Source organism: Curcuma longa, chromosome 19, assembly GCF_044706935.1.
Source record: "Curcuma longa cultivar G26 ecotype Majalengka, Jawa Barat chromosome 19, ITB_CL_G26_1.1, whole genome shotgun sequence".
Taxonomy (NCBI): Eukaryota; Viridiplantae; Streptophyta; class Magnoliopsida; order Zingiberales; family Zingiberaceae; genus Curcuma; species Curcuma longa.
Window position 1 is genome coordinate 327,578 of NC_133879.1, and position 22,338 is coordinate 349,915.

The 22,338-nt window shown below is 39.7% G+C and overlaps 3 protein-coding genes across 3 annotated transcripts; 2 read left to right on the top strand and 1 right to left on the bottom strand.

Annotated features, from left to right (window-relative positions):
• Window positions 1–2,213: 2,213 nt before the first annotated feature.
• LOC141812697 (uncharacterized) lies at window positions 2,214–3,176 on the bottom strand. The gene has a single exon (XM_074700708.1). It carries the CDS (start codon window positions 3,174–3,176, stop codon window positions 2,214–2,216), a length of 963 nt encoding a protein of 320 aa, XP_074556809.1.
• A 16,260-nt stretch (window positions 3,177–19,436) lies between these two features.
• LOC141812698 (uncharacterized) lies at window positions 19,437–20,896 on the top strand. The gene has a single exon (XM_074700709.1). The coding sequence runs from the start codon at window positions 19,466–19,468 to the stop codon at window positions 20,894–20,896; it is 1,431 nt and encodes a 476-aa protein (XP_074556810.1). The 5' UTR covers window positions 19,437–19,465.
• Window positions 20,897–21,188: 292 nt separating this feature from the next.
• LOC141812699 (uncharacterized) lies at window positions 21,189–21,917 on the top strand. Its single transcript, XM_074700710.1, has 2 exons — window positions 21,189–21,281; window positions 21,372–21,917. The coding sequence occupies exons 1-2, from the start codon at window positions 21,189–21,191 to the stop codon at window positions 21,915–21,917; spliced, it is 639 nt and encodes a 212-aa protein (XP_074556811.1).
• Window positions 21,918–22,338: the final 421 nt, after the last annotated feature.

The window sequence follows — 22,338 nt, forward strand, 5'->3', positions numbered from 1 at the left end:
TCTCGGCGAAGCCAAGATAATACTCTCCTCCATTGTGGTCAACTGTTGCTTCTCGATTTACCTCCTCACAGATAGTTATGGGGCCGACCGTGTGGGGCTGCTGAGGTGACAGATTTCATCTTTTGCTAAAATAAGTAGTAGACCGGTTCACTTCAAATGAAAAGGTCAAGATAACTATAATTTTATCAAAGCTTGTCTCAATACGGTGTAATGGAAAGTGATGCGGATGGTCAAGATAGATGACATGGCTCTCTTGCGGGTCTTCTGATGATCAAAGTCAAGGCTGAAGTGTCAATGTGAGTCTGCATGACTTTAACCCCATCTCTTGCTCGTCTCGGCCAAGCAGCTACTCTCGTCTCGGCCAACATTGACTCTCATTTCGACCGACTACTCTCGTCAAGATAATATCCTCCTCCATCGTGGTCATCTGTTGCTTCCCGATTTACCTCATCACAGATAGTTATGAGGTAGACCGTGTGAGGCCGCTGAGGTGACGGATTTCATCTTTTGTTGAAATAATTAGTAGACTGTTTCACTTCAAATGAAAAGGTCAAGATAACTATAATTTTATCAAAGCTTGTCTCAATACGGTATAATGGAAAGTGATGCGGATGGTCAAGATAGATGACATGGCTCTCTTGTGGGTCTTCTGATGATCAAAGTCAAGGCTGAAGTGTCAGTGTGAGTCCGCATGACTTTAACCCCATCTCTTGCTCATCTCGGCCAAGCGTCTACTCTCATCTCGGCCAGCAGTTACTCTCGTCTCGGCCAGCAGTGACTCTTGTCTCGGCCAGCTGCTACTCTCATCTCGGCCAGCCGCTACTCTCATTTCTGCCAACGACCAAGCGACTACTCTCGTCTCGGCCAGCTGCTACTCTCATTTCGGCCAACAACCAAGCAGTTACTCTCGTCTCAGCCAGCAGTGACTCTCGTCTCAGCCGGCAGTGACTCTCATCTCGGTCAGTAGTCACCCTAGTCTCAGCCAACTGCTACTCTCATTTCAGCCAGCAGTGACCCTTTTCTCGGCCAGCAGCCACTCTAGTCTCAGCCAACCACTACTCTCATTTCAGCCAACAGTTACTCTCGTCTCGGCCAGCGGCTACTCTCACCTCAGCCACTTGGCCGACTCCGTCTCGGCCAGCCTTGTCTCGACTGCCCTCATCTCGGCCAACCTCACCTTCACATACCGTCTCAGCCACTCCACCTCATTTAGGCTAGTCCCTAGCCTTAGCTATGAGTCTCTGACACCCTAACCTTGGGTGCCGCCGCTCGAAGAAAGACTTGTCTACAGATAACACAAGTTTGGTTCCCTCTGACACCCCTCCTTTCTGCGCCACCGCATAAAGGGTGTATCAAACCGTTAGACGTGGCTTATCTCTAGCCTTTTAGCCCTGCACATACTACCAAAAGGAAGATATTGGTGTTAGATCCAATCTCCTCCAATGCTTTTTCCTTGCATATGCAGCAAAAAGTGGAGGGAACAGAAGGGAGTTACTTTCGGTAGCGTGCGACGATGTGAGGCGTACATCATCCAGTCCTATAGACAAAACCTTAATGCAGGTTATAAAAAGAGTAACTCACCATCATGCAAGAGGTCCGCTCTCTGAAACTCTTACTGTTCTTGCTACTCGCTCTTCGTTCTCCTCATTCTTTCACCGGAACCATAACTTGAGCGTCGAAGTGGTTTGCCGGGACTCCCCGGTACCAGTTTAACCTCTCTTTGAGTGTGATTCAGGTGCACTTCCGGTTGGTTCCAACTCAACCTCTCCGCCGCGTCTAGTCCTAGAATCATCTTCGTCAGACAGTTCGTTAATTGGTGGCTTAACCATCCGCGGTATTTAACCGGAACAGAAAGGAAAATAGAAGAAGTACATGAGTTAAATTTGTCACACTAATGTCCAAAATAAGTATGACTTTGTTCCTCAGGAAGCCTGGTTTGTCTGTCTTTTAAGTTTCATATTGATAAGTTGACTCTCAAAGATACTGCAATTCTGTATCTAATTTTGAGTAAATAAAATCGATTGGCCACTCAGAAATTCGATTTTTCGAAAAACAAAGTTACTGTTGACTTTGGTAATCGTCGCAGTAAAAGATTGCAGAACTATATATTTTAGCACGAAGGGATCATTAAGAAGAGTTTGTTACTTCAACTGAATTATTGATGCCATCATAGGAAACAACTATGCAACCAAAAGAAGTCCTCTCTCACAAATTCAAATCTCTTGGAGGACTGCTTCATCATCACTATGAGTAACAGTAGAATTTCTCACCTTTGAATAAGTGAACTCCCCTTGTTTGTGATTCATCCCCCTGCACTCACAGTAGAACACAGTATACACCATCATGGACAGCACTTTCAGTAGCTGCAGAACAATTACCGCAATGGCTCCTGTTACCCCCACCCTCTCCACCTGAGCATGGCTCTTCCCCATCCCCAAACCGTATCCTCCAGTGAAAACCCCATCAGCCACAAGAAGAATCGTGGCAATTGCAAACCCCTGCCACCTCCTTCCCTTGATCACCTCCCCTGCCCTGCTCAACGCCTCAAGCCCCCAGCACCCATCCTCCAACACAGACATCACCAGTCCAACCATCCAGACCATGCCCAAGTACACATAAAACACACGCGCCAACAAACCGAGAATTACACCCATTGCAATCCAAACAACGGACCCCTCCGAGTCCAGCATGAACACCGCTATCAGAGACACCGACAGAATCGTGTAGCCAATGTACAAAAATGTGAAGTGGACCTTGGTCACCAGAGCCGCCTTCCATGATCCTCTGATCCTCTTTAACAAGTCCTCTAGCGTCCATTCCTTGCCGGAGTAGGTGATGGCCGATGCCTGCACCACGAGGAGGATGACAAGGAGGGAGAAGAAGTAGGAGGCGACGATGAAGACCTTGTAGACGTGGAGGAAGTCCTCGGCGTCGGCTTTGATTCCTACGATGGCGTCGAAGAATTCGGGCGTGCTGGGGTCCTCCTGGTTCAGCACGTACAGCTTGATGATGAAGTTGAGCAGAAGGGGGTAGATGGAGACGTAGTTGCTGAGGGAAAGGAGAGAGGAGGAGAGAGCGGAGAGGAGGATGATGGGGAGCATCAACTTCTTGTTCTTGAGAGGGATGCAGGCGGCTTCTTTGAGGATGCCGATGACGCCCAACTGCTGCGAATCCATGGATGCTGCAGGAAATGGTTGCTTCAAGAACAAAATCCGGAGAGTTTTTTGTTGATGCAAATGCAATTGAATGAGATCGTAATACAACAATGTTTTGCTTTTGTTAATTAATTGGATTGTTGTTATAATAGTTAGTCTAGTGTCACGTAGAAGTCATTTAGGCAATTGTTTACGTGAACGACATAATTTATGCTGATAGAAATTAGTAGAATAATTAGCAGGCCGAGCTTGATGAAAACAATGAGATCACTTGTTGGAAGAGAAGGGTTTACCGAAGAGGACGACTTTGTCGACGATTAGAAAAAGGTCGTGGCCGGATTGTTTGGTTGGATTAAGTAAAACCCCTGAGAATCCAACAGTCCAATTGGAATGATCCCCGCCTTGCGTTGCCCTTTTTTTGGTGTTAATTCGATTATAAACATCAAAAATAATATTTTAAAATATATGGATTTGAAAAAAAAATATTAAAAATAAAAAAAATAAATGACACTATAAAAAATATTATTCATCTAAAAAAATTTAATTCTCAAATATAAAAGATAAAAATTATCAAAAATATCTTAAATATAAAAAAACCTAAGAAAATAAAAAAAATCCAATCAATCCTCCTACATCATTTGCTCCCAGTTAAGAAGAACTCATCTTCGAATTTATATTAGTATCATCACCATCCACAGAATATGGAGTCAAGTGCTTCACATTGAAGACATTATAAGTCTTCAAGTGACTAGGAAGACACAACTTGTATACATTATATCAATGATCTTCTATAGTATTTCACACTAGTCAATCTTTCGATCTTTAAGCTTATTATATTGGCAAACAGAGAAATGATCACCAGTTAATACAGCTCAGACAAAATCACCAATATCAAAAAGTATTTGACAACGATGACTATCGACTCGAGTCTTGTACTTAGTATTGCTCTCATAAATAGAAAATTTCACCTGCTCATGAATGCTCCGAAGATACCCTGTCATCTCATCTTCTTTAAGACTAAATCAACCTATACGTGGGACATGAGCTAAATTCAGTACCCTGGATGGGTTCCCACATAGACAACCTCAAAAGGACTCAAACTTGTGGTCATGTTTCTTGATCTATTATAGACAAATTCTATTTGAAGTAACGCTAAATTTCATTGCTTCAACTTAGTTCATGTCAGACACTTCGGAAGATTGCCCAAACTCTCATTCACCACCTCGGCTTGACCATCTGTCTATGGGTGGTATGTACTATTAAAGTTCAACTTGTATTCCTAATTTTCCCCATAAACTCTTTCAAAAATGATTGATGAACTTGCTATCATGATATGAAGTTATGGATCAAGGAACACCATGTAAACACATGATCTCCTTGAAGTAAAGATAGGCAATTTGGACAGGATTTATAGTCTTCCTACAAGCTATAAAATGTGTCATCAAAAAACCTATCAACCACAACTAGAATAGAATTTGAGGTATATTGGTTGTGGGATAAATCCAATATAAAATCCATGTTGACATTAAACTAAGGAGCTTCAGGAACAGGTAAGGGAGTGTACAAGACTGTATTAGTGAGAATTCTCTTTGACCGCTGGTATATATAACATCGATCTACAAAGTGAACTACATCACTAGTCAACTTGGGCAAATAAAAATTAATAGAGATAAGGGCCAGTGTGTTATCATGACCAAAGTGCTCATTTATAATCTGCTATCTCAGTTGCCCCGGGTTGAAAAAATTTTATTCTCAAGTTTAAAATAGTATCAGGTGGTAGTCCAAGAGGAAGATCATCTAGCATCTGAGTAGCTTTATTTGGTCCTTGTCTTCTAAAGGTTTATTCTTCTACTAAATCATTTTTTGTACAAGCGGTTTCTGAATCTTTGTGGTATATTTCTCATTGCATGCTTTGGTGTCATGTAAATTGCCTCTTTCCTTGTCCTAGCCGAACTCCTCCGACAGGATCTTGGACAACACCTTGGGGGGACCAATACGTCCGTCGTCAATAGCCTCGGTGAGACCCTCATCCATGGACTATGCTTCCATGTATAGGTGATTGTGTTTGTTGGGGGACTTGCCCATCACGGTCTTGCATGACTTTTCGAGCACAATTTCTCGGAAGTAAACTACCAGGTAGGATACCATTATCTCGGCTCCTCCCATGAAATCATGTTGCAAGTCCTTCAAGCAGATTTTGAGGGGAACCCAGCTCCAACCATGATGTGCTCGTCGGGATCCTCTATCGTGCACAACACCATGGGATCTGACTTGGCAAGGCAACAAAGTATAGACTACGTATCTATGCTCCATCTTGTCTAAAAACCTAGATATAGAAAGCATATTAGAAATTTTAGCTACCAAAATTACAGTCGTTCCTTTCTGTCGTGGCGCCAACACAATCTTCTTCCCTTTAATGTGAAGGGTATAAGTATTCATCTGTCTATCGTGGACAATACTACGATTATACTACCAAGGTCGCCCCAACAATATATGATATGCATCAATGGCCACCAAACATTATCAAAATATTTGTTGTCAATTGAAAAAGATACAAGGCATCGCCTGTCTATTGTTACCTCACTGTCTTTATTCAACCACGACAAGTTATATATCTTTGGATGATGGCCTGTTGTCAACTGTAATTTCTAGCCAGCCTCCTTGGACACTACGTTCTCACAATTACGGTTGTCGATGATCATCTTACAAACTTTATCCGCAATGGTGTAGGTAGTGTGAAAAATATTAGTTGTCAACCAATCATGCCCTAAATCACCCTTAGGAGGTAGCAGACTCTTGTGAACGACTAAGGTCTCATGGTCATCATCATAAAACATTTCGTCAATTTTATCATAATCACACATTGGTTCACCAATTACCTCTATATCATCTTCCTCAATCAATAAACTTTTGCCTTTCTAATTAGCAGGAGTAGGTTTCTTGCATTCGTTTATCTTGTGTCCATATTCACCACAACGATAACACATGATAAGGTCTTAGAATTACTCTATGGTGGCTATGTTGTAAAGGACGTGAATTCCGAGGGCAAACTAGCCGACTATTTTGGTCGCCTCTAACCATTGGTTTTTGATTCTACTATTTTTTAACGGTCAATGCACACTAATAGGCATCTGAAACCGTCCACAACGAATGAAGACTGGGGCATTTTGCAAGGGCTGGCACAACCCCACTAAGTATCATGCCACAATCTACTCCTCTGTCTTAGATAAGTCATTTCGAGCAATCAACTAGTATAACTCCATATAATTATCGACCGATCTCACATCTACTTCAACACATGAAGTCGCTAAAATAAAGCTTGGGTGTAGTTGAAAAGAAGGAAGTGACCCTTCATCTTCTTCTTCATCTTATCCCAGTTAGTTATTTTGGTCTTGCCTTGTCGGTCTTGTGAACGCCACAATTGCTCCCACTATGTTGATGCCTGACCTTTGAGTACAATGGCAATCAATTTCACTTTTATCTGATCTGGAATTTTCTTATATTCAAAACTATGAGCCACTTCATTGATCCAATCAACGAAGCCTTCAACTTGTAACGTACTAGAAAATTCGGGCATATCAACTCTAAAATTGAGGTCTCCATAAGGCTCCTCTCGACCACGGTGTTCCCAGTATGTAGCACGATGATGATATAGGTTCTCAAAAATAGATTCAGATTCACGATTTGAGATCTCACAATCTTCAAAATTTCTTGTTGCTAAATGCTGAGTTAATTTTGTGACTTGCCTTTGCAAGTCCTCAATCATCATCATGTTCTAAATGCTACGACCATGGTGTTCGACTTCCTCAATTTGAACCTGCCTATTGCAATCGCAACCACAACCATGATGACTTTCCATTGGATTTAATGGACTCTAATACCAATTGACGCTGGATATAATAATGATTATTCTATAGACTGAAAGGAGAGAGCAATTGTGGAGAAAATAAGATGAGAAATTGACAAACCAAAGAGAAACCGTCATCTCTAGATTTTACCAAAAAAGAGGTTTTATTCAATAACAAAGATAATTCCTAACATCAACTAAACAAACGCTTATATAGATTCAAAATTTTAACTTATAAAAGATGAAAATTATCAAAAATATCTTAAATGCTAAAAAAAGTCTGAAATTTATTAAAAATAATAAAAAGCATCCAACGAATCTCCTAGTATGTTGTTTTTATTCTTTGATTAGTTCAAGGGAAAAGAAAGAAAAAGAAAAGAAAATGAGAGCCAAAGATCAAGGAGAAAAAATCCTTTTATTTTTATTTTTTAAAAATGAGCTGTTACATTTTAGGCCATCAAGACTTTTTTAGAAAAAATGATATTAAGGTAGGAGAGTGTTCCTACCCATAAGTAGGCAAAAGAGAGCTTTCAGGTACACGGGATATCCGATCGACTTGATCACGACAAAACAAAACAAAAGACCACCAACCTATCAAATGTTTTTTTAATAGAATTAGTGACCCAGCCTTGTTAGTAGCAGCAGGATTCTGAAGATAAGCAATAACTAAAAGGTGTATTTATACAGCTGAAAAGTCGAAGTTGATAACTAGTTAATTGGAATAAGTTTCTTCATTCTGGATTACCTTTTTAGAGTATGCAATGCTCATTTCCTTCTTTTAACAATTCCCTGTGTAACTAGCTTGAACGTAGATACTCACTCATTGGTTGAATGGCTTTGACATCGCTCCATTCTGAATACCGTGCCGATTCCACCCATGTGAAAATAACTCTGTGTGATCTTCACTTGCTCCTGATCCTCAAAAGTCTTGCTAATCAACTCTGTCATAATCATATTGATGGCTTCTGCAAGACAAAACCAACCAAAGTTGGTATGTGTGCAATCTCTAAATAAGTGAGTACTGGTTTCATCTTTCCTATTGCAGAAAATGCATGTGTTTTCGAGATCAATGCTCTTTTTGTGCAGTATTGATTTTGTATGAACTTTGTCCAATAAGAGAAGCCAGATGAATATTTTCACTTTCTTTGAGCCATAGGATGACCAAAGCTACCAATCCGTGGCAGAGTCGATCGAAACGCCTTTTAGAAGAAAAGCATATGCAGATTTTATGAGAATAAGCCAAAAACATCATCCCATTTAAGACCAGACATAGGTACTTATCATGTGTACATTTCCAAATAATTAGTCTAGGACATCCGAGACTGTTTTCTTCAATTTTTGAATTCAGCAAATGCCATTACAAACCACAAAGCAGAGCGCCTAGTTATGCCTCTGTTGGTTCACTATTCCTAATCCACCAAGTGAAACAAGTCTAGTGCAAGTCTGCCAAGCTACTAAGTTGGACCATGTTGTGTTGCTGCTATTAAATTTGAACCATAGGAAACCTTTTTTTCTCATCTTGTATTGCCTCTAAGATATGCTAGTTTGGAATTTGGAACACACTGGCTGGATACACCAAAAAATGGCTCAAAACAATATTTATCAATGTGAGTCTCCCTTGGATGGACCGATATCATTTTTCCAAGGGTGAAAAGGCTACTTACTAGTCCTTGGTCTCCTGGTGGCTCAACTTAAAACTTAGGTAATCAATAGGTAATTGTTGATTTTTGCAGCCAAACGCAACAGATAATTGTTGACTTTGCTGTTGATTTCCTCCAACAATGCTTAATGTTCTTTTATTGAAGATAGTGTTTAGATTTGTAAATAAGGTGAAGTGAGCTAACAGAATCTTGAGGTTTAATAGCCGCATTTTAACAACCTTCAAAAATTGGATAGTATCATATGCATATTGAAGTGCTGTAGGTGTATCTTTTGGGTCAGGTGTCAAATGAAGTTTTTGAATGACTCCTTGCTTGCTGCTTCTCTCTGACTTCCATTGAGAATAAACTATACGGGAAATAAAGGATTTACTTGTTTGATGCCCCTTTGATTTTTGAACCATGGTCCATTTTCCCCTTTAAATATGAGTATGGCAGATGTATAAGAGCATGTGATGAGTTCATTCAGGCACATTTTTTAACAGGGAGGAAATCTCTAGAACTTGAAAATCAAAAAAAAAAAAAATCTTCCAATTCACTTTATCAAAACAAAATTCTTCCAAAGTCCATTTTTATCATTTGTTTCTGAGATAGACATAACTGTTAGATATCTACTTAGATATCTACTGCGCACAAACTCTTCTTTGCAAGTTGAATCGTACTAATAATAAGTGTTGTGCCTACTCGTTGCAGTCTCTTTGAAGGCACCTTTTAGAGGAGCTTAATTGAGATATTCTTAAGTACAAATGGGTCTAAATTCATTTGGCGTATTAGCACATTTCTTTTTGGTAGGAGCTCCAGAAAGCCAGAGTAGCACATTTCTTTTTGGTAGGAGCTCCAGAAAGCCAGAGTTCAATGTTTTAATGTCAAGCCTTTGAAAATTCTTGAATCATGTCGAAAATGCCCTCTTTTATGAGATCCCAAGAACTGGTGAGCAATTCTGCATCCATACCTTCTGGACTAGGGGATTTAAGTCTGCCTAGCTCCCTGACAACTAATTTGATTTCTGTAGTTTGAAAAGAAGCTGCCAGAGTAGTGAGACAAGCCTACCCTAGAACAATATTCTGAGGGTTTGGCCTCAAGTCTGAGTTCTTTTAGGAAGCAAGTAAGCCATTGAAGTATTCTATGAACACTTTATTCCTTCTATGATCCGCCTGGGTTTTGCTCTCTATAACTAATGCGTAGCTCAATTTTGCACCAGACCTGTAGTTTTTGAACTTTCTAACTACTGGGTATCAGAATTCTTTGACTTGATATTATTTTTGCTTGCTAACTTTTGTTTTCTGTTTAACCACCTCTATTTCTAGATTCTGCCAGGCATTTCTGTTGGTCTTGTCCTAGCCCTTCAAGCTTTGCTCTGAGAATTCTCAGGCTTTTACACCTAAATTGTAGTCGCATTTTCCTTTTAAATAGGTTGATTCCAACAGGTAGCTACTAGCTCGTCGAAACCCAACCATTTAATCCATTGGTTTTCAAATTTAGTATCAAGTTGTAATAGAACTGCTTTGTGATCAAATAAGTTCGTTGACAGGGTTTTTTTGCTAGCAACTAGGAACCTATCATAGAGATCAATACTGAAGTACTAGAATCTATCTCTTCTTGCTCTTGTTTAAGGATTCTGATTATTACTCCAAGAGTATAATTCCCCATAACGTACAGGTTCCTTGATGAACATCATATTCACCCACAAATTAAACAAACTAATAACTCTATGGTTACCCATATAATTCAACCTCTTATGTACTTGTAATGCGGCATTAAAATCATCCCCAATGATCCTGCAACTGTCTGATATATTATTGATCTACTCCAGATAAATAAAGAAGTCTCTTTTAAGCTGCTCCAGTACTGGTCCATAAGCATCGGCTATGGTTAGATTTAAGTGATTCCTGCTCCTACACAAAAAGCTTGTCTGCAAGATTGTCCCCTTCTCATATTCTTTAGAATTTCATATATCACAGTTATAGCCCAATGAACACCTCCTGCTAAGCCAATTTCAGCTATTGCTTATTTGCTTCCGCTCCAATCTCTTAGAATTCTTAGTTTCATAGAGTTTCACTCATTTTTGACTCTTGTATTACTACAAATTAAGAATTATTCAAATTAACCGCATCAACTAGCATTTTCCTTTTAGCCAGCCTCCAAACCTCTAATATTCCAAAATCTTATTTATTCTCATATGTTTAATTATATATATATATACTTTTTGGACTTTTTGTTGCAAAAGTACAATTAAAAAACCCCTCACTTCTCTCCCGCTAGCCCTACCTAACATATTTCCCCACCCCTAATGCTCTATTTGGATGGGGTGAGAGAAGATTTATTGACAGAAGGAGAAGAGAGGGAAAGGGAAGGAAAGAGAATTGGAAGGGAAGTATTTATGTTCTCTTTATTTGGGAGGAAGGAAAAGTTCATTAACATAACATGTGTTACTTTGTTTGGGAGGAAAGAAAAAGGAATGAAGGTTAGATATATAGAATTACAAAAATACCCTTACTTCTTAAAATAAATCTACATGTAAAAAAAATATGTATAACCATTAAACCGATGTAAGATTTTTCTTATCAAAACCACCTTATGAGACCGATTAAAATTAATATTTATGACTTAAATAAATAAAAAAATTTAAAAAATAATGAGTTGATATACAATAAACATGCAAAATATAGAATATGTATACTTTGGTACGATAAAGGATAAATCAATATTTTTACATATATTTCTATACAAATTTGTTAATGTAAAAAAGGAGTAAAAAGATCACGCTCAGCTAGAGAATTTTAAAAAAGTTAGATTAAATAAATTATTTAAGAATTAATATTTTAAAATAGAGATAAAATTAAAACAAACAATATTTAGAGTATCTTCCCTTTCCTTACACCCCAAATTAGAGTGTAAGAAAATCTTTCTTTTCATGGGTAAAGAAGGTTAAAATTTACCCTTCCCTCCTCTTCCCTCACTCCTTTCCAAATAAGGTTCAAAGTTCCCTTCCCTTTATTTACCTTTCCTTTTCCTTCCCCTCACCTCCTCCCAAACAAAGCCTAACAGTCTATTTGAGAGGAGGTAAAAGAAGGGGAGGAAAGAGTAAATAAAGGAAAGGAGAATTTTGATCTTTGATAGAGTGAGTTAAGGAGGGGAAGGGGAGAGAAAGGTAAGCTTCACCCTTGCATGCTAATGAATTGCTATAATTTCTTACCCTCCGATTTAGGATGTAAGGAAAGGGAAAAAAATTTAAAAATATTTTATTTTAATTTTATCTCTATTTTAAAATATTAATTTTTAAATTAATTCATATGTTTAGGTATCTCATCTTTGCACCGTTGCTCTTCACATAATGCACGTCGTCACCATCTAGTTTCAACTGCTTATACTCTACAATATCGACGTCGACCCTCGTTATAAATTTCTTTGAGGACAAGACTTAACACTACAAAAAAACAGCCTATTTGGGACAAACTTTTGCGACGAAAAAATTTCGTCGCCAATTAGAGACGAATTTTGCGACAAAATACGTATTCGTCGCAAAAATGCAACGAAATTTGCGACGAAAAAATTTTAGTTGCCAATTTGGGATGAAGATTTTTTGTCGCCAAATTCGTCGCTAATCAGCGACGAAAAACTTATTTTGTCGCCAATTTGGCGACGAAAACTAGGATTCGTCGCCAAATTGGCGACGAAAGCATGATTCGTTGCCAAAATGGCGACGAAATAATTGTCCGTCGCCAAGTTAGCTAAATTGGTGGTGTGGGGTATTTGGCGACGAAAACATGTTCGTCGCAAAGTTCGTCGCCAATTGCGACGAATAAAGGTTTCGTCCCAAATTGGCGACGAATCCATATAATCGTCGCCAATTGGCGACGAACTCTGCGACGAAATTTGTTCGTCGCTAATAAATGAATAATTTATTTATTTATTTTTTAAATTTAGCGACGGAATTATAAATTCTGTCGCTAAATTTAGTGGTGTGGGGCCGCGGGACTTAAGTTAGGGTATTTGGCGATGAAAATATTTTCGTCGCCAAGTTAGTTGCCAATTGGCGATGAATATATGGATTCGTCGCTAATTTGCGACAGTATTATATGTTCCGTCGCTAATAAACCTATATATTTTTTTGTTTTTTTAAAAGGTTAGTGACGGAATTTAAAATTCTGTCTCTAAATAGCGACGGATTTTAAAATTCCGTCGCTAAATAGAGACGGATTTTAAAATTCCGTCGCTAAATTTGGTGTTGTGGAGCCGCGCGAATTAAGTTAGGGCATTTGGCGACGAAACCATTTTTGTCGCCAAATTCGTCGCAAATTGGCGACGAATCCTTGTTTTTGTCGCTCATTAGCAACGAAAACAAGGATTCATCGCCAATTTGCAACGAATTTGGCGACGAAAATGGTTTCGTCGCCAAATGCCCTAACTTAACTTTCTGCCCGATCCCCTTTTCCTCTTCCACGCGATTTTCTTCCCTTCTCCCCGATTTCTTCCTCCTCCGGCTGCTCCACTGCGATTCCAACCTTCCGGATCTTTCCGGCGACTACAAAGGCGACGAATTTACGTTAGGCGACAGTCGGCGATGGTAAATCTATTTTTCCTTGTTTTATTTTGTTTTTCCTTCCCTCTTCGCGGTGGTTTTTGTGGCGTGATGGTGGCCTGCCGGCGCGCGACTGCCTGTTGGCCAGCCGGTGGCATCCTGTTGGCCAGCCGGTGGCGGCCCGCTGGCCAGCCGGTGGCGGCCCGCTGGCCAGCCGGTGGCGGCCCGCTGGCCAGCCGGTGGCGGCCCGCTGGCCAGCCGGTGGCGGCCCGCTGCTGCTGGCCTGTGTTGGTGGCACGAGGGTGGCAGCGTGTAGATTTTTTGTGGCCTGCGAGGTGCTGGCCGGCCGGCGGCTGGTCCAGTGCTGGCCGGCCGGCGGCTGGTCCGGTGCTGGCCGACCGGCGGCTGGTGGGGTGTTGGCCGACTAATGGTTGGTGCTGGTCGGCCGGTGGTGGGGTATAGTGGTGGTCGGCTGGCCACTATTGGGTTGATTGGTCTTGGCGGCTGGTTAGGGTGGACTGAAGTAGTGGATTGCTCTTAGAGGTTGATTAGGGTTTATCCATGGTTAATTAGGTTTGATGACCGCCTAGGTTAAGGTTTAGGGTTAAAGTTTAGATCAGCCGTGTTATGGTTTTGCTGGCCGGTTGAGTTAGGGTTTTCGACAAATTTAGGGTTGCAAGATTGTTTGTGTATCTTATATTAATTTCAATATATTTTAATTAAATATATTTGTTATATAATATAAGTTTGCAATTTTGTTTGTGCAGGTACTATTTTAAGATGTGCTCCACGTAATTCGGCTACGTACACTCGTGCTCGTCACCTGTTGTAGGTATAATTTTGTTTATTGTTTTAAGAAATTACCATGATTCTCTTTTATTACTGTTATTGGAACCCCATTCTTTTTTACTAGCATGCCCTCGTCCATATCCACAACCTCTTCCACATTGGCTTCTATTATTAGAGAAATTTTCATAATTCTTAATTGGTTGAAGAGACGTCTTAAGAAGTTATTGAGTGATCTATTTTCTTCTTTTCTTCTTGGGCTTGTAATGAACCCAAGAGTTGCTCTATCGTCATGGCTTGTAAATCCTTGGTCTCTTCAATGATAGTTGTAATCTATGCTATCTGGAAACGACAACTATACTGACCTCCCCGTTTCAGAAACGTTGGGAAACGTTTCCATCCGTGGAAACTTACAAGAAACGGCCAGATTTGGGAGAAGGTTGTGCGAGCTGCTGGGAGGACCGCGGAGGAGGAGTAGGCCGCGGGAGGAGGAGCGAGCGTAGGCGGCGGGGGAAGGAAGGAGAGGGAGGGATCGGGTAGTGCGGGGAGGAGGCGGCCGAAGGGAGCATAAGAGAGGCAGGTTCGGCGGCGCCCGGCGGTGGAGGGGTGGAAGAAGACCCTAGCGACGACGCCCTCGTCGCCGTCGGTGACCACCCAGTCGACATCGAGATCCTTGGCGAAGGGAGCGTCGACGAAGACCCACTCAGTTTCATCGAATGCCATCATCGCCGAGGTTTCCATCGCTTTCTTGCACGTCAAGCAGGAGGAACAAAAAAAGATCGATTTCTAGCGAAGTTGTTGCGTTTTCGCTTCCTTTTTAACTTTTGTGGTCTACCGCTCCTCGAACAGATATAGAGAAGACGGATCGACGGCCTCCGTCACGGCGCAAGACCGAGAATGGAAAAAAGAATGCTCCGTTTAAAATTCCTACCCGCAACTCTAGCCCACAGAAATACACGGTCGGGCAACCAAACCACCATGACATCGCGGGTAGGATGGTGAAGGAAATTTCCAGGTATAACAACATTTTTTCCAAGAGATCCTCGGAATAAACTTTCTCACGCCACGTTTCCAAGCGTGAGCTGGTTGTAATACTATCAAATCTTGAATCCAATGATTGAAGAATTTTTTCAATAATAGTTATTTTTTCTAGTTTCTCACAATTTCTCTTTAGTTGATTGGAAATGGTAGAGATTCTAGAAAAATAATCAGACACCAACTCACCTTCCTTCATATGAAGAGCATCAAATTGACTTCTTAATGTTTGAAGGCGTACCTTTTTCACCTTTTCTTCTTCTCTTTGGTATGAGACTTGGAGCTTTTGTCATGCTTGCTTGGCCGAAGTAGCGCTTGAGATGTTCTCAAAATCATCATTATCTAAGCTTGATAAATGAGGAAGAGAGTCTTCTTGTCTCTCTTTCTTAAATCTTTCAAACTATCTTTTTGAGTAAAAAATAGAAACACTAAACTTTAAATTTTTGATCTACCTTCTTTACAAACAAATGACATATTTGTAGCCTACTTAACATAACCCATGTAAACCCACTAACTCCATTATTTAATCTCACTCACTTCATTAATACAATATGACCACCACTACTTAGCTATCTCATCAACACACTAACTCCACATAGTACATTATTTCAATATCATAAAATTTAATTTAATTTTCAACCATTCCTTCTATTCCACTAATAAGATAGATTCGGATGACACTAACACTGTAAGCATTCAAATCTCCGGGCTTTCTTGTTCTTCCTTGCTCTGCAACTTGCCAAAAGAGTTCTTGCAATGGAGGACTGCGTCGTGAATCGCCGTCTCGGTGGCCACATCAGCCGCCGTCATGGTGCTCCGGCGTGACCCGGAGATTGCATCACCGCTCTTCCTAAGCGATGAGGACGAGCTCCATTTCTTGCAACTTAATCCTCTCATCTTATAGAAAGGCTGCAGAAAGCACAAGTATCTGAGCGCTTTCTTCTCCCTGCAGGAGGACCTACCGCTACCATTCGTCGATGAGCTCGAGCTTGAAGAAGATGGAATGCTACTCATAGTCGAAGAATTCGACGACGATAGCCTCCGTCCTATTTCCATATAGCTTCGGCACGAGAAAAACCGGTTGCTTCGGGAGGCCAAGGAATTGGACGAGTCTACCGAGAGCGACCGCAGTAGCACAGGAGTTTCTGAGGGAGATGATCCCTCGGCACTAGGCTTGGGCAGGTGAACAAGAGGGAGCGGAAGAAGCCGGCCGTCAGCGATGATCTGATCAGCGTGGACCAGAGCCGGCGCTGTGCACGGTTCACCGGAAGGAGGAAGGACGTCGAAATCGAAGGAGTCGAAGGGGTCCATATCGATGGAGGCCCCCGTGCCGTCGCGTGCGTCGAGGGAGGCTCGAGAGGCAGAGGGATCGACGGCGAACGAAGAATCGATGTTCATCGACCAGCTGTAGGAGAAGCTATCGTCGGAGAACTGCTCCACAACCTCCATCGCCATAGATGGAAAATGCGAACACTTGAAGAAATTGGCGATTAATATACACGAAAGATTTCAAAAATGTCTCCATCTCGTGTCACTGCGCGTCAATATATTTAATTGTTCGCCGTGACGGCCATCCTTACTCCTTAGTTATATTTCAGATTAATCTGATTCTGTTGCAGATTTTAGTATTAATTCTTGCTCCGAAAAACTGTTTGATCTTGACAAAGTCCTAAGATGGCAAAATCGTGGTATTAGATCGCCGTGTTTCTTAATAAGTATTTAGAGGCCGTGCCATGAAAATCGAATAATGTCTTTATTAATGCGTTCATTATCATTATTATAATAATTGTAGAATGTGCAAGAGTTAGTTGAGAACGAATAAGTTGACGTTGGCAAAGAAAATAAAATATTGCTCAACGGAGTTACGATTCGTAAAACTGATTGAGAAACCGACAAATATAATAGTTTGGGTGTTCACCGGCAGAAATTTATTGGTTGATCAGTTATCATCAATCATACTCTGACTGAAAATAAAACACCAACATCAGCCCAAAGAGAAACAATGAAATAAAATACCAACAGCTGATGACTTCCTTCCTGCAATCATTCAATTACATATTCCAGTGATTCCAATGTACGATATTCCATCATCCATTCATCCATATTTTTTACGAAGGGTCTAAGATGTTAGAAATGTGAACGGAAAAGGAGGTGGATAGAAAAAATAATCTCCATTATAAGAATTTAGTCACAAATTTAGAGTTGCGCAGTTTTATGATTGATTTACAATGTATCATAAACATTTTAATTGTAAACATATATATAAGGAGAGACTCTTTCATCTTCTGCATAAGGGTGAAATCTGCTACCTTAGCGGCCCCATACGATCGGCCTCGCGATCATTTGTGAGGAAGTAAATCGAGAAACTGCGTCACGAGACAGGAGGGAGGAAAGACTCTTTCATACATCTACTCAAAAAGGTATAAATTCAGGATCTGAATTGATTGAACCAAATTGATTTATATGAGCACGACCTATAAATGTCAATATTGAATCGATCAGAATAAAATTTATCTAAGTGAAGCAACAAATATTTTACTATCTGAATCATTCTTTTGCTTGTTACTCCAAGTATAACAAATGCATCAATAAAATTAATGTGGAATCCATATTCACCGACTGAAACGGCCGACCAACGATCGGTGAGAAAAGACAATGAATGTCTTTTATTCAACTGTTTGCTGCAGCGGAGGTAATGGAACTCTTACATAAGGAGGTCATTATAAGAGAGAATAGACACTACAACAAAAACAGTCATAGACATCGGTGGAAAACCGATGTCTATTAGAAAATCAACTGATGTCTATGAAGGCGTTGTAAAAGGTCTGACATTTTAGACATCGGTTTTTAACCGATGTAATACCACTCAACGACATCGGTTACAAACCGATGTCAAACCGATGTAATATCACTCAACGACATTGGTTTCGCAACAGTGTAAAACCGATGTAATATCTATTTAACATCAATTTAACAACGGTTTTCAACCGATGTAATAGCATAACAACATCGGTTTCGCAACGGTGTAAAACCGATGTAATATCTGTTCAACATCAATTTAACAACGGTTTTCGACCGATGTAATATCACAACGACATCGGTTTCGCAACGGTGTAAAACCGATGTAATATCTGTTCAACATCAATTTAACAACGGTTTTCGACCGATGTAATATCACAACGACATCGGTTTCGCAACGGTTTAAAACCGATGTAATATCTGTTCAACATCAATTTAACAACGGTTTTCGACCGATGTAATATCACTTTACGACAACGCTTCCAAACCAATGTTAAACAAATCACAAATACAAAAGCACCGATATATTTAATCACCTCAATATTTACAAATAATCAAAAGTAACTAACAAAAATTATTCTTCTTGCAACATATTACATTGTTTTCATCCTCAGAAGGAACTAATATAGAATCCTCAACGCAAATAGACATCGGTTTTAAAATGTTGTTATAGCTTCCAAAACCGTTGTTGAAAGCGCAAATAGACAACGGTTTTCAAACCGTTGTCGTAGTCTTCAAAAACCGTTGTTGAAAGCACACATAGACATCGGTTTTAAAACCGTTGTTGTAGCCTCCAAAAATCGTTGTCGTAGACTCTAACCGATGTCTCAAAGACATCGGTTTTTGTTAAAAAGTAAAAGACATCGATTTTGACATAAAACCGATGTCTTTTGAGTGTTGTTAAAGACCGATTTTCTTGTAGTGAGAGTACATGTAAGAGAAAGAAAAAGTGGCGGATCCAAGGGGGGGCGAGGGGGGGCTTGAGCCCCCCCTGAGATCGAGCATCACGGTAGCTCCCTCCTGGAGCCTGGAGGTCCATCGTCCGACCATGAACCGTCGGCCGGGGAGCTCCACCGCGCGGCCGCAAATGGTACGTGAACGGCGCAGGAAAAAAAAAGGGTCGGCCACTGCAGCCTGCGGGCAGAGCCCGACCCAGGACAACCAGGGCGACGGGCCGACGGGCCCGGGCCGACGGGCCCGGGCCGGCCAAATTTGTTGGGTTTATTTAGATTAGGGGCTAATGTTTTGGGTTAAGCTGGATTAGGTTTAGCTTTCTCCGCTTCTCGCACCGCGGCACCGCCGATCGCATCCTCCTCATCGCGTCCTCGGTCCTCCGTCCGACGTATAAGTATAACTGCTTAATTACTGTTTAATCTGCACTGTTTAATCTGCTTTGATTTTAGTACTGTAACTTCAAGCTTCATATATGATTTTAGATGATTAATAACTGTTTAATAACTGATTTTAGTACTGTTTAATCTGCACTGTTTAATCTGTTTTAGATGATTAATCTGTTTAATCTGATTAATCTGATTAATATGTTTAATTGTTTTTTCTTAATTTACCTGTACTTTTTTTTGCATAATTTATATATACAAATAGGAAATGCAAAATTTTAAAGGTTATGGATTTTAATTATTGTTTTATTTTTTTAATATAGGTTATGGAAAAATATTTAAAACGAAGTGTGGAATCTTCTAGTAATGAAGAAAATAGTAAGAAAAAACATCATTGCATTGAATTCAACCCAGATGATGTTATTAGTGATCCAGGACTACGTAAACCAATTAATGAATTTGATATTTCTATTAGAGATCAAATTCGAAGAGAATATTTGATTAGAGGCCCTTGTCAACCATTTGGTCATAGTTATCCTCGAAAACAATTTGGTAAAGAGCATAGGAGTTTTCAAGATGCTTGGTTTAAAAAGTTTTCATGGTTAGAATATAGCATTTCAAAAGATGCTGCTTTTTGTTTTTGCTGCTATCTTTTTGCAAATTCTCAAAGAGGATGTCGAGGTAGAGATGAGGCATTTACCAATTCAGGAATAACTAATTGGAAAAAAGCTATTGAAACATTTAATACGCATGTTGGTGGTGTAAGTAGTGTTCATAATGATGCAAGAACACAACTTGAGGCTTTTCAAAATCAGCGACAAAGTGTGTCACATTTGTTACAAGCACAGGGGCGCGCAATCGAGGTTGCGTATCGCACTCGATTAACGGCAGTTTTAGATGTTACACGTTTTCTTTTAAAGCAAGGTTTGCCTTTCCGCGGGCATGACGAGTCATTGCATTCTTTAAATAAAGGTAATTTTCTTGAATTGATTGAGTGGTATACTCAAAGAAATGACGATGTTGCCAAGACAATGAATGATAATGCCCCTGGAAACAATCAAATGAAGTCTCCAACAATTCAAAAGGAGTTAACACGGGCTTGTGCTACTGAAGTCACAAATGTCATTCTTAATGACATAGGGGACAATATATTTTCTCTTATGGTTGATGAATGCCGAGATAGTTCAGTCAAAGAGCAAATGGGAGTTGTTTTGAGATACGTGAACAAACAAGGATGTGTTATTGAAAGATTTCTTGCTGTTGTTCATGTGTCTGACACTTCTGCTATTTCTTTAAAGAAGGCTATTGATGAATTATTTGCAAAACATAAATTATCATTATCAAGATTAAGGGGCCAAGGATATGATGGGGCCTCAAATATGCGAGGCGAGTATAATGGATTGAAAGCTCTCATATTGAAGGAAAATTCATCTGCAAGGTATATCCATTGTTTTTCTCACCAGCTTCAACTAGTTGTTGTTGCAGTTGCTAAAAGTAATCGGATTGTGAGTGATTTTTTCCAGTATGTTACTATGATTGTGAATATTGCTGGTGCTTCATGTAAAAGAAAAGATAAATTTAGACAAATTGAACATGATAGACTTTTAGAAGGTTTAGAGAAAGGAGATATTGTTAGTGGCAAAGGAAAAAAATCAGGAAATCAGTTTAAAACGACCAGGGGATACTCGTTGGGGTTCGCATTATATGACTATTGTTCGTTTAATATCTTCGTGGAATTCTGTTTTACAAGTGCTTGAAAATGTGCATGATGATGGTACTAATGATGATAGTAGTGGTATGGCTGCTAGTTTGATTGATAAGATGGAGAATTATGAATTTGTGTTTGTGATGCATTTCATGAAATATTTATTGGGGATCACAAATGAATTGTCGCTTGCTTTACAACAAAAGAATCAAAATATGGTACTAGCTGTCAGTTTGATCAAAACGATGAAAGTTCGACTACAAAAATTTAGAGAGGAAGGATGGGAGAAACATTTGGATGTCGTCAACACATTTTGTAGCAACCATATGATCCTAGTACCGAATATGGAAGAAAATATAAGAATTCGTGGTCGTAGCAGACGTAATGGGCAAATGATTACTAATTTTCATCACTATCGCGTTGGAATTTTCTGTGAGGTATTAATTTTATATACTTTATTGAATTTTAGTATTTTTATGATATTGCTTTCTAATACATTTTGTATTCATTTATTATTATTATTTCAGGTTCTTGATATGATGATTCAAGAGATGAATAATCGTTTTTCAGAATCAAATACGGAGGTACTTACTTGCATTGCTTGTTTAGATCCAAAGGACTCTTTTTCTCAATTTGATATTGGTAAACTACTCCACCTTGCTAAACTTTATCCGGAGGATTTTTCGTTAACTGATCATATAATACTTGAGAACCAGCTTGAGACTTACATTCTAAATGTACGAGAAGAAGATGAATTTTCTATGATTGAAGATTTGGAAAGTCTTGCTAAAAAGATGGTTGAAACTGGCAAAAATACAGTTTTTTCATTGGTATATCGTTTGATCGAGCTAGCATTGGTCTTACCAGTTACAACTGCTTCTGTTGAAAGGGTCTTTTCTGCGATGAAAATTATCAAGACTGATTTACGCAATAGGATGGGGGATGAGTGGATGAATGATAGTTTGGTTGTATACATCGAGAAGGAGATTTTTGCCACAATTGAAAATGAACAAATTTTACAACATTTTCAGCAAATGAATACTCGTAGAACACAATTGTCTCCTCTTGTTTGATACTTGAGGTCAGCCTGCAAGCTCAGAAACGTGTATTCCAATTCTGGACCAAATGCTACTTGAACAGACTACAGAGGTAGCAATAGGATTAATCACTTAAAGAATTTCATTTAAATGTCACTTGAAACGTGTATTCTACTTGAACAGACTGTTCAAGGTTGTTCAAATTTTTCGAGCATCCGCAAGGATCGGAAGCTCGAAAAATTCTGCAGCCGGCCTGGTTGAAAAAATTGAGCCCCGGTTGAAAAATTAGTCTGGATCCGCCACTGCCACAATAGATCTTCCTTCTTGTTATCAACTTGAGATTATCAACTTAAGTCATTCAATATATACATCTGACATTATATAATTTTCAATTCAGTCAAGTAAAGTTCTAACATAAAATTCACAGAATCCCATATACACATGATTTATTTAAACC

What these genes read in the sequence shown, in the direction of transcription:
- LOC141812698 (XM_074700709.1), top strand. Translation starts at nt 19,466, where the DNA reads ATGGAAAAATATTTAAAACGAAGTGTGGAATCTTCTAGTAATGAAGAA.
- LOC141812699 (XM_074700710.1), top strand. Translation starts at nt 21,189, where the DNA reads ATGGAAGAAAATATAAGAATTCGTGGTCGTAGCAGACGTAATGGGCAA. An exon ending in GCGTTGGAATTTTCTGTGAG is followed by an intron (nt 21,282 to 21,371) that starts GTATTAATTTTA and finishes TTATTATTTCAG; the next exon opens with GTTCTTGATATGATGATTCA.
- LOC141812697 (XM_074700708.1), bottom strand. Translation starts at nt 3,176, where the DNA reads ATGGATTCGCAGCAGTTGGGCGTCATCGGCATCCTCAAAGAAGCCGCC.